Below are 13,304 nucleotides of genomic sequence, written 5' to 3'. Positions count from 1 at the left end.
GGGCAAGAACTGTCTCTACTGAGCTATGACAGAGACCCTAGTGGGTCTGGCAGTGCAGTGAGGTCTTAGAATTCAAGAAGTGCAGGCCGGGCGCGGTAGCTCAAGCCTGTAATCCCAGCACTGTGGGAGGCCGAGGCGGGTGGATCACGAGGTCAAGAGATCGAGACCATCCTGGTCAACATGGTGAAACCCCGTCTCTACTAAAAATACAAAAAAAAATTAGCTGGGCATGGTGGCGCGTGCCTGTAATCCCAGCGACTCGGGAGGCTGGGGCAGGAGAATTGCCTGAACCCGGGAGGCGGAGGTTGCGGTGAGCCGAGATCGCGCCATTGCACTCCAGCCTGGGTAACAAGAGTGAGACTCCATCTCAAAAAAAAAAAAAAAAAAAAAAGAATTCAAGAAGTGCTTTAGGCCTCTGCAAAGGAAAAGCTAGTTCTGCTACGCCACAGTCCTAGGGGAAGAACTGATCTTTGAGAGAATAGGTGATTAATAAGGTGTCAAAGTTTGCTTGGGTATCAGTATCAACACTCAAAATGAGGTCTAGGGGTGTCACAAGTGTCTAGGAGAGTTGGAAGAGAGAGTGGTTGGGGGAAGGGGCTATTCTGACCCAGATACTAGAAAGCCGGACAGCCCTGATTGGAGAACCACAGGCCTGTGGCCTCTGCATGATCTGCTTTCTTGGTGTTCTTTCCTAGACCTGCCAGGTATGCCAGATGCTGCTGCCCAACCAGTGCAGTTTCTGTGCCCACCAGCGGATTCATGCACACAAGTCCCCCTACTGCTGCCCGGAGTGTGGGGTCCTCTGCCGCTCTGCCTACTTCCAGACACATGTAAAGGAGAATTGCCTGCACTATGCCCGCAAGGTGGGCTACAGGTGGGTGCTGCCTGGCTTCCTGTCCTGGTATTGCCCAATGACTGGTCCTTTTCCTAAGCCAGAACTCATTTCAGATAGTTTTGGTCTTAAGAGGCCTGGGTTCCAGTCCAATAGGACAAGAGCAATTGGATGGTATGTGGATAGACATTTTTAATTTTATTTCATTTTAACAGACAGGAAGAGCAAGAGAGAGAGAAGAGTAAGGAGTTTAAAAAACTTAAGTATTAAGAAAATAGCTCTGAAGTTTTGGGGAGACTAGAATGCATATAATACTTTGTCTATTTGGTTTAAAAAAGTATGTAAGTTTAATCTGCTCACAAAGTTATCATGTTTGGCACATTAAATGTAAAGTACTGTTTCAATAATGAATGTACTAATTACAGTACTAGGAAATGTTTGCAAATTTTAACAAACAGGGCTACAAGATGCCAAACTCAAAGGGCTTTAGTAACTTTCTTTTTGTTAATTTTTGTCAGTTTGTGGCAAAATAACCAAAACCTGAGAATAGAAAAAAGGATCAGCCTCATAGTAAAACCAAGAAAACCCTTATTTTAAATGGAATCTCCTCTATTGTGTCAAACACACATACTGTGGCAAGAAGTCATTTTCAGGAAAAAGATCGAAGTGAGGGAGAAAACTTCCCTCTAGAGCTCATTGATCTGTAACTTGTTTTCTGCTCCTTGGCATTAAATGCTTTTGTGTTTTAGTTTCTTTGACTTTTTTATGTGTACTTATTATTGTCTTTAGCATTGTGCTAGACACTCAGGGTAAAGAGGTGATTGAGACACAGCCCTTGCCCTGGTAGGTTACAAGACAAAAGAACATAAGTAGTTGTAACTCAGAGTGCTAAGTCCCACAGTAGAGAAATGGTCAGGAGAGCTTCCTAAAGGAGATATTAGGAGATTTTCAGACAAAAGAAGGGGAAAGCATACCTGGCAAGGGCCTGAGGAGGAATCCCAGCGTACAGATAAGGGGTGTCAGGAATGATGATTATGATTGTATAGAAGAATGTCAGGATGAATTGTGGGAGTGGGGAGAAATGAAACTAGGGAGTTGGCAGAGTCAGGTCATGCAAGACGTTGTATTTTTTGGTAGACATTTGGACTTTATCCAGTGGACAGTGAGGAGCTACAGAAAGATTTGCAGCAGGGGAGTGATTTGGCTGGTATGTTTTAGAAAGATCATTCTGGGAAGTGAACACATATATTAGTGAGGGGAGAGACTGGAGACTTCCTGAAAGGCAAGTATGATGGTCCAGATGAGATGCTGAGGGCTTCACGGAAGGAATGATCGTGGGAGCGGAGAGAAGGTAGATTTGAGAGGGGTTTAGGAAGAAGCAGCAAGATTTGATAATAGCTTTTATATGGGATGAGGGATGAGGAGTTTGGCAGAGGACCCCAGGCCAGGCCAGGCCATGCAAGGCCTTATATTCCTTGGCAGGCATTTGGACATTTTCCAATGGACATTGAAAGATTTGTAGCAGGGTAGTAATCTCACTAGTGTGTTTTAGAAAGATCATTCTGGGGAGTTACACACACACACACACACACACACACACACACACACACACACACACACTTGTTAATACATATATTAAAGCTTTGCAGTAACTCCCAGATTTTTGTCTTGGGGTAAACATTTTATTTTTATATATTTTTTGAGACAGGGTCTCACTGTCACCCAGGCTGGAGGGCAGTAGTGTGAATGTGGCTCACTGCAGCCTTGACCTCCTGAGCTCAGGTGATCCTCCCATCTCGGCCTCCCAGGTAGCTGGGACTACAGGTGCACACCACAATGCCTGGCTAACTTTTTGTATCTTTTGTAGAGACAGAGTTTCATTATGTTGCCCAGGCCAATCACAAAACTCCTGAACTCAAGTGATCCTTCCACCTCAACTCCCCAAAGTGTTGGGATTACGGGAATGAGCCACTGCGCCTGGCTGGTGTAAACATTTAAAAATGTAGACTGATTTCTTTTTCATCTTATGGAGGATGGAGTATCTAAAGCACATTAAAAACAAACCTAAGACAGGATTATACAACGCACTTACCACCATGCTGCCGAAGAGCATTGCCTGGCAGTATCCCAACTGCATTTTAAACCAAACATCTGAATATGCGTGTTTACAGTATCCTGTAACATTTAAAAATACCTTTCTAACCTTGACTTAAGTGCTTCTTGTTCCAAGATCAAATCCAATCCAGTAGTAATACAATCAACACTTAAATATTTATCTGAATCTTGAATCCAATAATTTTTTTTTTTTTTTTGAGACGGCATCTCACTCTGTCACCCAGGCTGGAGTGCAGTGGCACCATTTTGGCTCACTGCAATCTCTGCCTCTCGGGTTTAAGCAATTATCCTGCCTCAGCCTCCTGAGTAGCTGGGGATTATAGGCATGTGCTACCACGCCTGGCTAATTTTCATGTTTTTAGTAGAGATGGTGTTTCACCATGTTGGGCAGGCTGGTCTCAAACTCCTGACCTCAGGTGATCCACCTGCCTCAGCCTTCCAAAGTGCTGGGATTGCAGGTGTGAGCCACCATGCCTGGCCCAAGAAATTTTTAAGTATATGGATGGATTAATACCATTTTTTGTTTTTAATTACATAGTTTCTTATGTACAAGTAAAAAGAAATGTAATGTCTCAGAAGTAATTCAGTTTATCAAACCTTTTTGTAAGGAATGCCAGACCAAATATATTGTGATTCAGCGAGAGGGATTACTGAAGATAGTGATGTTAAAATTTTCAGTGATCTGCGGTTGAAGTCAGAAGTTGTACACACCATTACACTGTTAATTACAGAGTTGTGCAATCACTACAGACAATTTTAGAATATTTTACTATCAGGAAAAAACCTCATATCCACCACTTCTTTCATCCCCCTACCTCTAGGCAATCACTAATTTACTTTCTGTCTCATAGCTCTTCTGGACACGTCGTATAAATGGAATTATATAATATTCTTAGCAAGTTCATCCATATTGTAGCATATGTCAGTATTTCATTCCTTATTATGGCCGAATGAGATTCCATCATGGGGATATACCATGTTTTGTTTATCCATTTGTCAGCTAATGGACATTTAGGTTTGGTTCCACCTTTTGGCTGTCATGAATAATGAATAATATCATTAATAATGCTGCTAAAGAACATTCATGTACAAGTTATCATGTGGACATGTTTTCAGTTGCTTTGGATACCGAGGAGTAGAACAGCTGGGTCAAATAGTAACACTATGGGGAGGGGAACATCACACACTGGGACCTGTTTCGGGGTTGGGGAGCTAGAGGAGGGATAGCATTAGGAGAAATACCTAAGGTAGATGATGGGTTGATGGGTGCAGCAAACTACTATGGCACGTGTATGCCTATGTAACAAACCTGCACGTTCTGCACATGTATCCCAGAGCTTAAAGTATAATTAAAAAAAAAAAAATAGTAACTGTATGTTTAACTTTTTGAGAAACTGTCAGACTATTTTCCAAAGTGACTGTACCATTTTTACATTCCCACCAGCAGTGTTTGAAGGTTTTGATTTCTTGTTGCATGCTTGCCAACACTTGTTATAGTCTGACTTTTTGATTGTAACCATCCTTGTGGGTGGCAAGTGGTATCTTGTTTCCCTGATGGTTAATGGTGTTGATCATGTGCTTATTGGACTCCATCTTCTTTGGAGAAATGTCTATTCAGATCATTTGCCCACTTCTGAATTGGGTTACTTGACATCTTATAATTGAGTTATACGTTTTTTATATCTTCTGAATACAAGCTCCTTGTCAGATTTGCAAATATTTTCTCCCATTTTTTGGATGTTAATTTTTTTAAATAAATTCTCGAGATACCTATGTTTCATTTTATTGAACTCTACTACAGAGTTTTACAATATTTTTATGGTTTGTATTACTTTTGCTTTTACTTGAAGATAATGTAAAAAGTCTATGTATGGTTATGTAATATATAAATATATATAAAATTTCTATGTATTTTATGTAAAATATGCATACACATATATATTTCCAAAGTTTATAAATTATTCTGTTCTTTGTTAATAATGTGGAGAGTGGCCAGTGATGTGGTAAGGAAGTCAGTTTAGACTGTTTTAATGTTATTTTCTTATTTGTGATTATTAACAAAGTTAAATACTTTGTTGCTTATTATCTTTTTGAAAAGTACATATTTCACAACATATGATTCTATAATTGTCTATTTTCTCTTAAAAAACTGTGGTCAAGTGTGGTGTCATGTGGTTGGCACTCTTTCTGCACACCTTCTCATCAACTTGTAAACCCCGTTGGATTCAGTCCTTCATTGAGGGTACTTTGCATGTGTTCTTACATTCAATGAGGTTTCTCAAAGAATTCTACCAGATACATGGAAGGAATTTTCAGTAGCATTTGAGAAGAGTGTATTTCTACTGTTTCTGCAGGAGTGTGGTCAAACAGCACAAATAAAGCCACTTAAGAGATTCTTTACTCATATTAGGTGGACCTGGCTACTTTGGATGAATGTGGGAATACGTCAATTTTTTTCTCTTCATAATACTTTGTAGTGTGGAAGTACTTCTGTGTGCTAGAAGTTGGTTTCATTCTTTTGTTTAGCAGGAGAGAAAGGAAGGTTAAGTAAGTAGCTTGTATGGAAACCTTAATTTAAACCATATACAAATTTATTAATGAATGCTCTGTGGAGTTCATTCTGGTTCTGTGGGCTGCTCGTGATTGCTAATTAAATTTTCTTTCTTTCTTTCCTTTCTTTCTGTCTTTTCTTTTTCTTTTTTTTTTTTTTTTTTTTCTGTGATGGAGTCTCACTCTGTTACCCAAGCTGGAGTGCAGTGGTGCAATCCCGGCTCACGACAACCTCTGCTTCCCGGGGTCAAGCCATTCTCCTGCCTCAGCCTCCCGAATAGCTGGGATTACAGGCGTGTACCACCATGCCTGGCTAATTTTTTTATTTTTAGTAGAGACGGGGTTTCCCCATGCTGGACAGGCTGGTCTTGAACTCCTGACCTCGTGATCCGCCCATCTCAGCCTCCCAAAGTGCTGGTATTACAGGCATGAGCCACCATGCCTGCCTGCTAATTAAATTTTTGAAGGTGATTCTCTATCCCTCCACTCCAATACACACAAGGAAGAAAAAAGATTATTCAGGATTCTGTGATGATTTATGTGGACTATGAAAATGTATTACACCTGTAATCACAGCAATTTGGGAGGCCAAAGCTGGTGGATCACCTGAGGTCAGGAGTTCAAGACCACCCTGGCCAACGTAGTAAAACCCTGTCTCTACTAAAAATACAAAAGTAATCTAGGTTTGGTGACACATGCCTGTAATCCCAGCTACTTGGGAGGCTGAGACAGGAGAATCACTTGAATCTGGGAGGCAGAGGTTGCAGTGAGCCAAGATTGTGCCACTGCACTCCAGCCTGGGTGACAGAGCAAGACTCTGTCTCAAAAAAAAAAAAAAAAAAAAAAAAGTATTAATGTAGTAAAATGAAAGGTAACATTCATGAGTCAAAGAATTCTTAAATGAATTCATGTCCTTTATTTTAGCAAAGCAACTGCCTATCTTTAGTGCCTATGGGGATGTCAGTATTATGAGACCAGGCAATATTGCAACAAAAGGAAGATAAGAAGGAATAGCAAAGAGGGGAAAGGTGTTTTCTCATGTAGGGGAGACCTGTGTATGTTTATAGGCAGGAAGAAACGCTGAACACAGGAGAGGGACTAGGAATCTTATGGATGGAGCTTGGCATGGAAGATGATCATATTCTCCAATATTGAAAAAAGGAAAAGCAGTATTTATAGAGAGAGATTATGAAATTGAAACAAGTTCCATATGGTCTCAATTTCAGAAAAAGAAAAAATGGCTTAAGACATTCTTTATCTTATTTATGTATTGTAAAAAAAAAAAAAAATCCACAAAACAATCCAGCAAATACAAATTGGTGGGGAGAAAAGAAATGGAAAGTTATCCATAGTTTCACCAAGGAGACATCACAGCACTTTTGAGCTGCGTGGAACAGTATAGGATAGTACCAGCCGTGTGTGGTTACTGGGTACTGGAAATGTGGCCAGTGCAACTAAGGAACTGAATTTTTATTTTATTCTATTAATTTAAATAGCCATATGAACAGTGGAGCTTTTTGTTGTTGTTTTGTTTTTTCCCCCTCTAGGAGACAGATTCTCACTCTTTCGCCCAGGCTGGAATGCAGTGGCACAATCTCGGCTTACTGCAGCCTCTGCCTCCTGGGTTCAAGTGATTCTCCTGCCTCAGCCACCTGAGTAGCTGGGATAACAGGCACGTGCCACCACGTCCAGCTAATTTTTGTATTTTTAGTAGAGACAGGTTTTCGCCATGTCGGCCATGTCTGGTCTTGAACTCCTGGCTTTGTGTGATCCATCCCCCTCGGCCTTCCCAAGTGCTGGGATTATAGGCGTGAGCCACTATGCCTGGCCCAGTGGAGTTATTGACCATTCCTTCATCACAGCAAGTTCCACTGGACAACACTACTCTGGAGCATTTCTTCCTTGGCTTTAAGAGTTGTTTCAATGTCGTTGTTGTTCTGGTGAGCATAACAGTGCCTGACTGTATGTTTTGTTAAGTGGCCATCCCTGCTTACTCGTACCAGCCTGTGGGAAGGCATGGGCTTTGTGCAGCCTCCTTCTGAAATTCTTGGACTTCTGCAGTTGTCTCTCACTGAAATATGCCATTATGGAACCATTTTCTTCCCTCTCCATTTCCACCAACTTCTCTTAGGTAGGCTAGATTTTCAGTTTGCAGAATATCCTCTGGCCAGTGCAGGGAGGGTTGGGATATCTCCCTTCTTTATAAGGCATGATCTGGGCTTGGGGGCCACTGTGTGGCCACATTGTCCCAGACTGTAGCAAGCAGACCCTCAGGCTGTACTTGTGGAGGGTAGAAGTCTGAGTGATTGGGGGAGGGAGAAGGTGCCTGGATAGCTGTGTTTCTGTTCTCCATCCCTCTTGCAGTACCACCTCTGGGTCTAGGACTACCTCGACTCCACCCACACTACCCCACCTTTTTGTCTAGGTGCATCCACTGTGGTGTCGTCCACCTGACCTTGGCCTTGCTGAAAAGCCACATCCAGGAGCGACACTGCCAGGTTTTCCACAAATGTGCATTCTGCCCCATGGCCTTCAAGACTGCCAGCAGTACCGCGGACCACAGTGCCACCCAGCACCCCACGCAGCCCCACAGACCCTCCCAGTGAGTGCAGCTCCAGGGCCAGCAGGCCCTGTAGGGCAGAGAGGAGCCTGGGTGATGAGGGGGTGGCATAGGGATGGGTCAGGGAACTGGGATTAGGGGCAGAGATGCCTGGGGTCATACTAAGGATGTCCTGAGGCAGGGGAGCATCCACATTGGCTCAGGGTAGTGCTTTCCCAAAATTTCCCAAACCCTGGTTCAGAGAGAGCAGAGGTGGGTGGAGGGGCTGCATGGTTCTGCCAGCAGAGCCTTGGCCATCTCATTCCCTGGGGCTTGTCTCCTCAGGCTCATTTATAAGTGCTCCTGTGAAATGGTCTTCAACAAGAAGAGGCACATTCAGCAGCATTTTTACCAGAATGTCAGCAAGACGCAGGTGGGCGTCTTCAAGTGCCCTGAGTGCCCACTCTTGTTTGTGCAGAAGCCGGAGTTGATGCAACATGTCAAGGTGGGATGCCTTGGGGGAGGATGCTGGGGAGGAGGGCACATGCCTAGGCCTGGGGGTCTGACTCTGTGCATCTTTCCCCTTGCCCAGTCAGTAATTGCTCTCCCCATCCCCAGAGCACCCACGGTGTTCCCCGAAATGTGGACGAGCTGTCAAGCCTCCAGTCTTCAGCGGACACATCCTCAAGCCGCCCTGGCTCTCGAGTTCCCACTGAGCCCCCAGCCACTAGTGTGGCTGCTCGGAGCAGCTCCCAGCCTTCTGGCCGCTGGGGTAGGCCTGAAGCCCATCGCAGGGTGGAAGCCAGACCGCGGCTGAGGAACACTGGCTGGACCTGTCAGGAGTGCCAGGAGTGGGTTCCGGATCGGGAAAGCTATGTGTCCCACATGAAAAAGAGCCATGGTCGGGTAAGTGCAGCCACACAGTCACAATGCAGAGCCCGGTCCTCTGGACTTCTTTCTGTAAGTCAGAAACCCGAGGTGCTTTGGGCCAGGTGGGTACCACAGATCTTGAGGTCTTTGGGGGTATCCTCCTTTCTGCCCATGGCATCTGAGAAGAAAGATGTACCCAGAACTGTCTTAAGCTCTGATGCTTTGTGTGTTGCCACCTCCTTCCGTAGACATTGAAGCGGTACCCGTGCCGGCAGTGTGAACAGTCCTTCCACACCCCCAACAGCCTGCGCAAACATATCCGCAACAACCACGACACAGTAAAGAAGGTCTACACCTGTGGGTGAGTCCCTGGGATGGTAGTGAGGAGGCCTGAGGTTCAGAAGACTCTGTCCCTGGCACCAAGGGGGTTTTTCTCTGCTGCAAGATCAGGTGTCTAAGACAAGAGACAAGTGAGTTTCCAACAGGAAGAAACTGTGGCTAAGTGAGAAATCAGGGGCACGTCAGAAACCAGCTTCCAGAACCTGGTAGCTCCTGAGCCCTCCCCCATTACTCTAGCCCGGGGCTGCATAGCTTTTCAGTCACGAAGCACCCTGAGGTTTAAGAGGAGGAGTGGTGATGGGACCGTGTACCTCTGAGGCCGAGAGGCTTCTACACCATCTGCCTGTGACTTGGAGTGTACCCGGCCGTTTCACTCTGACTGCTAGCCTAGCACTTGGGTCTCTGGGCAGTGACATAGGGAGTGTCCAGTGAGACTGTGGCTGAGGGCCATGTGTCAAGAATGCAAGTATTCTGATGTGCTATTGTCTGCCACCTTGGCTGGCCTCTGGCTGGATCCCTCTGGGGAGCACCCAGCACCAGCCAGCCCAGGAGTCTGCTCCAGACTCCCTCATTCCTGGCTGTGGTGTGAACAGCACTGGGGGAGCCTGCGGCCCGGACCCTTACTTGACCTTTCTGCTGTGCTTCTACAGGTACTGCACAGAGGACAGCCCCAGCTTTCCTCGGCCCTCCCTCCTGGAGAGCCACATCAGCCTTATGCATGGCATCAGAAACCCTGATTTGAGCCAGACATCCAAAGTCAAGCCTCCGGGTGGACATTCCCCTCAGGTGAGTGTGGGCTCCCTGCCTACCAGAGCTGGCTGCTCAGTGAGGCCTGGAGCTGGAGGGGCATTAGGAAGGCTGCTGCTGTGGCCACAGAGCAATCAGAGTGACAGCTTCCCTCAGTGTGGGTCACTCTCTAGTCCTGTGTGGCCCGCCTGGGCACTGGACACAAGTAGAGGATAAGGACAAAGACCCATAAGGTGGCCTGTCAGCCTTTTGTTACTGTTGCCTCCCTGTCACCATGACCGCCTCTGTAGGTGTGTGCTGTGCTCTGTGGACATTGGAGCATTTTCACATACACCGTTCTCTTTCTGCCTCACAGCGGTCCTGAGGCCGGAGCACGCAGGACTGCCTTGTCAGAGGAGGATAACGATGTTTGGCCCACTTACCTCCCAACCTTCTCACTAGTTATAGGAAGAGCCAGGCCTAGAACCTGCTATCCTGGTTCCTTGCCCTATGATCTCATCCCGGTTCCATGCCCTGTTCCGATTTCTGGAGCAGCCTGGTTTTTCCTCCTCACTGCAGCCTCTTTCCATACCATGGTAGCGGGGCTGTTCCACAGAGGGGTCAGGTATGTCTGGGAAGCCCTAAGAGCCGCCTGGAGTTTCAGGGCATTCTCAAAACTTTCTTCCCTGTTCAAATGATGTTGGCGAAGGCCCTTTCATGCATAGTAGCTGGGGATATTGATTGATTTTTTTTTTGGCAACACCTGTCCATCCTCCCTTCCCCTAGAATGCACATGCCCTTTGACCCACCAATTACGCGTGTAGGATTTATCTATTAGAGGTCTTTTGCCTTGGGCATAGAGAAGTCTGCTCAAGGATGTTTGCTGCAGCACTATGTGCAGTAACACAGATGGAACTTAACTAAATATCTCCCATTGGGCACTTCTCATCTTCACAGTGGGTTAGTGTGCTGCCTTTAGAAGAATGAAGCCTCTGTATGTTCTCCCATGGAGACACACTCCAATACATGTTGTTAAGTAAAAAGCAGAGTGAAGAAAAGCATGCATATGCTAGGTGCGGTGGCTCATGCCTCTAATCCCATCGCTTCGGGAGGCCAAAGTGGAAGGATGACTTGAGCCCAGGAGTTCAAGACCAGCCCGGGCAACATAGGGAGACACTGTCTCTGTAACAAATAAGTAAATAAATTTGCTGGCTGAGGTGGTGTGCTCCTACAGTTCCATCTACTCAGGAGGCTGAGGTGGAAGGATCGCTTAAGCCCTGAGGTCGAGACTGCAGTGAGCTGTGGTCATGCCACTGCACTCTAACCTGGGTAACAAAATGAGACCCTGTCTCAAAAATGAAATGGAATAAAATAAAAAATTAGCCGGGTGTGGTGATGTTCACTTGTTCCAGCTACTCATGAGGTTGAAGTGGGAGGATCGCTTCAGCGCAGGTCAAGGGTGCAGTGAGCTGTGATCGCACCACTGCACTCCTGCCTGGGTAACAAAGTGAGACCCTGCCTCAGAAATCTAAAGAAAAGAAAAGTATTCATGGCATGCCATCATTTTGTCAAAGACAGTAGTTTGGTTTTGTATATGCATAGGGTATCTCTTGGAGGAGTCACAAACCCAGGTAATATGTTCTCTGGATAGCAGGCCTGGGGAGTGGGGTAATCTCTATACCCTTGCCATGCCTTTGGAGTATTGTGCCACGTGCGTAGGTTACATTACAAAACAAAGAATTGAAAGAAACCAAATGTAAACCAGCGTTCAGGGCTGGGGTGACCCTGGCCTGGGTGGTGCCTTTTTTTGAGTCCTTGGGCTCATGGTCATGTCTGGGGGCTCATTCCAGGGCTTGGCCTGGACTCTCCTCACGCTGTCTCTCCTTTCAGGTGAACCATCTGAAAAGACCAGTCAGTGGAGTGGGGGACGCTCCAGGCACCAGCAATGGCGCAACTGTCTCTTCCACCAAAAGGCACAAGTCCCTTTTTCAGTGCGCAAAGTGTAGTTTTGCCACAGACTCAGGGCTCGAGTTTCAGAGCCACATACCTCAGCACCAGGCGGACAGCTCCACAGCCCAGTGTCTCCTCTGTGGTTTGTGCTACACCTCTGCCAGCTCCCTCAGCCGCCACCTCTTCATTGTCCACAAGGTGAGAGACCAGGAGGAGGAGGAGGAGGAGGAGGAAGAGGAGGCGGCGGTGGCAGCGGAGATGGCAGTGGAGGCGGCAGAGCCAGAGGAGGGCTCTGGGGAGGAGGTGCCCATGGAGACTAGAGAGAATGGACTGGAAGAATGTGTTGGCGAGCCTTTGTCGACTGACCCAGAGGCAAGGAGATCGCTGGGCCTGGCCCCTGAGGAGGAGGGTGGCCAAGATGATCACAGTCAACCACAGGCCTCTCAGGACCAGGACAGCCACGCACTGTCCCCTCAGGTGTGACCGGAGGCTTTGCAGTGTGCACGGTCAGGGTGATGCCGAAGTGTCTTCCACCTGCTGTGCAGACCGTGGGAAATAAAAGGCTCTGCCCTCGGTGTGGGTGTGAGTGTGGCCGGTTGTACCGTGGAGTAGTGTCTGCGCTGAGCTGCCAGTGCTGGGCATCCCCCGGCCCCAGGAAGTGTGGGGTCAGCCAGGACCCTCACAACTCTGAATTTGCTTCTGTTATTTATGGCTTTGTGCTGCTTCTTGGTGCCCCATCTCTTGTCTGTCCTTCCAACCCCAGGCTGCTTGTGTGGCCCAACCCCAGTGCTGTCCGCTACGCTTGAACCCCGCAGCGGCTGTGCTCTCCTAGGAGGTTCCTGCTTGTTGCCTTCAGCCAGGGCGCTCCTCAGAGCTCTATTCTCCTGCAGACACCAGCTCTCCTTCCTGCCTTTAGAGCATGAGAAGGAGGGAAATGAGGGCTGCTGACACAGTGCCTCTGGGAGAGCTCTGCCTAGCCTGGTTTGGCGAGGGCCCTTGTTCACTTTGCCCTTCCTCCCTGTCTTCTCTGATTTTTTTCCCTCAAAATAGTCCTGAGAACTAATTGTCACACTGGCTCACCATGTCTCTGTGAGTGGGGTGGGAGAAACCTCTGCTGCACACCTGTTTGGAACCTGGGGAAAGCAGGAGGTAAGGCCAAGGCAGGCAGGCACCAGGAGCCAGACCCTCGAGAAGGTGCTGTGGGTGGGGTTTCGTTCTGCCTTTCCTGGCAGGTGGGGTTGGGGCACACAGACATTGGACTATTTGTACTCCTGCTCTCGTGCCATTTGAGAGGCTGCTGCTCCAGGCAAGCCAGCCCCTCCTCCTCTTGGCTACACTCATGTTGCTCAGACTATATTTCAAATAAAAAATCTTCTCACCATG

At 46.9% G+C, this 13,304-nt stretch overlaps 1 protein-coding gene across 4 annotated transcripts in view; it reads left to right on the top strand.

The window, feature by feature from the left end:
• The window catches only part of ZNF592 (zinc finger protein 592), a 53,231-nt gene extending 39,927 nt beyond the window's left edge, over window positions 1–13,304 (top strand). For all 4 annotated transcript variants that reach the window (XM_032264800.1, XM_032264803.1, XM_032264802.1 and 1 more), the window contains 7 exons: window positions 696–874; window positions 7,923–8,099; window positions 8,382–8,541; window positions 8,655–8,942; window positions 9,155–9,267; window positions 9,896–10,031; window positions 11,862–13,304. In XM_032264800.1, the coding sequence (XP_032120691.1) occupies window positions 696–874; window positions 7,923–8,099; window positions 8,382–8,541; window positions 8,655–8,942; window positions 9,155–9,267; window positions 9,896–10,031; window positions 11,862–12,404 (1,596 nt within the window). In that variant the 3' untranslated portion in view covers window positions 12,405–13,304. The remainder of the gene's footprint in view (window positions 1–695; window positions 875–7,922; window positions 8,100–8,381; window positions 8,542–8,654; window positions 8,943–9,154; window positions 9,268–9,895; window positions 10,032–11,861) is intronic.

Source organism: Sapajus apella, unplaced genomic scaffold (genome assembly GCF_009761245.1).
Source record: "Sapajus apella isolate SASKATOON/1434 unplaced genomic scaffold, GSC_monkey_1.0 scaffold147, whole genome shotgun sequence".
Classification (NCBI taxonomy): Eukaryota; Metazoa; Chordata; class Mammalia; order Primates; family Cebidae; genus Sapajus; species Sapajus apella.
Note: the sequence above shows the minus strand (reverse complement) of the source record. Positions and strands in the feature narration are given on the sequence as shown.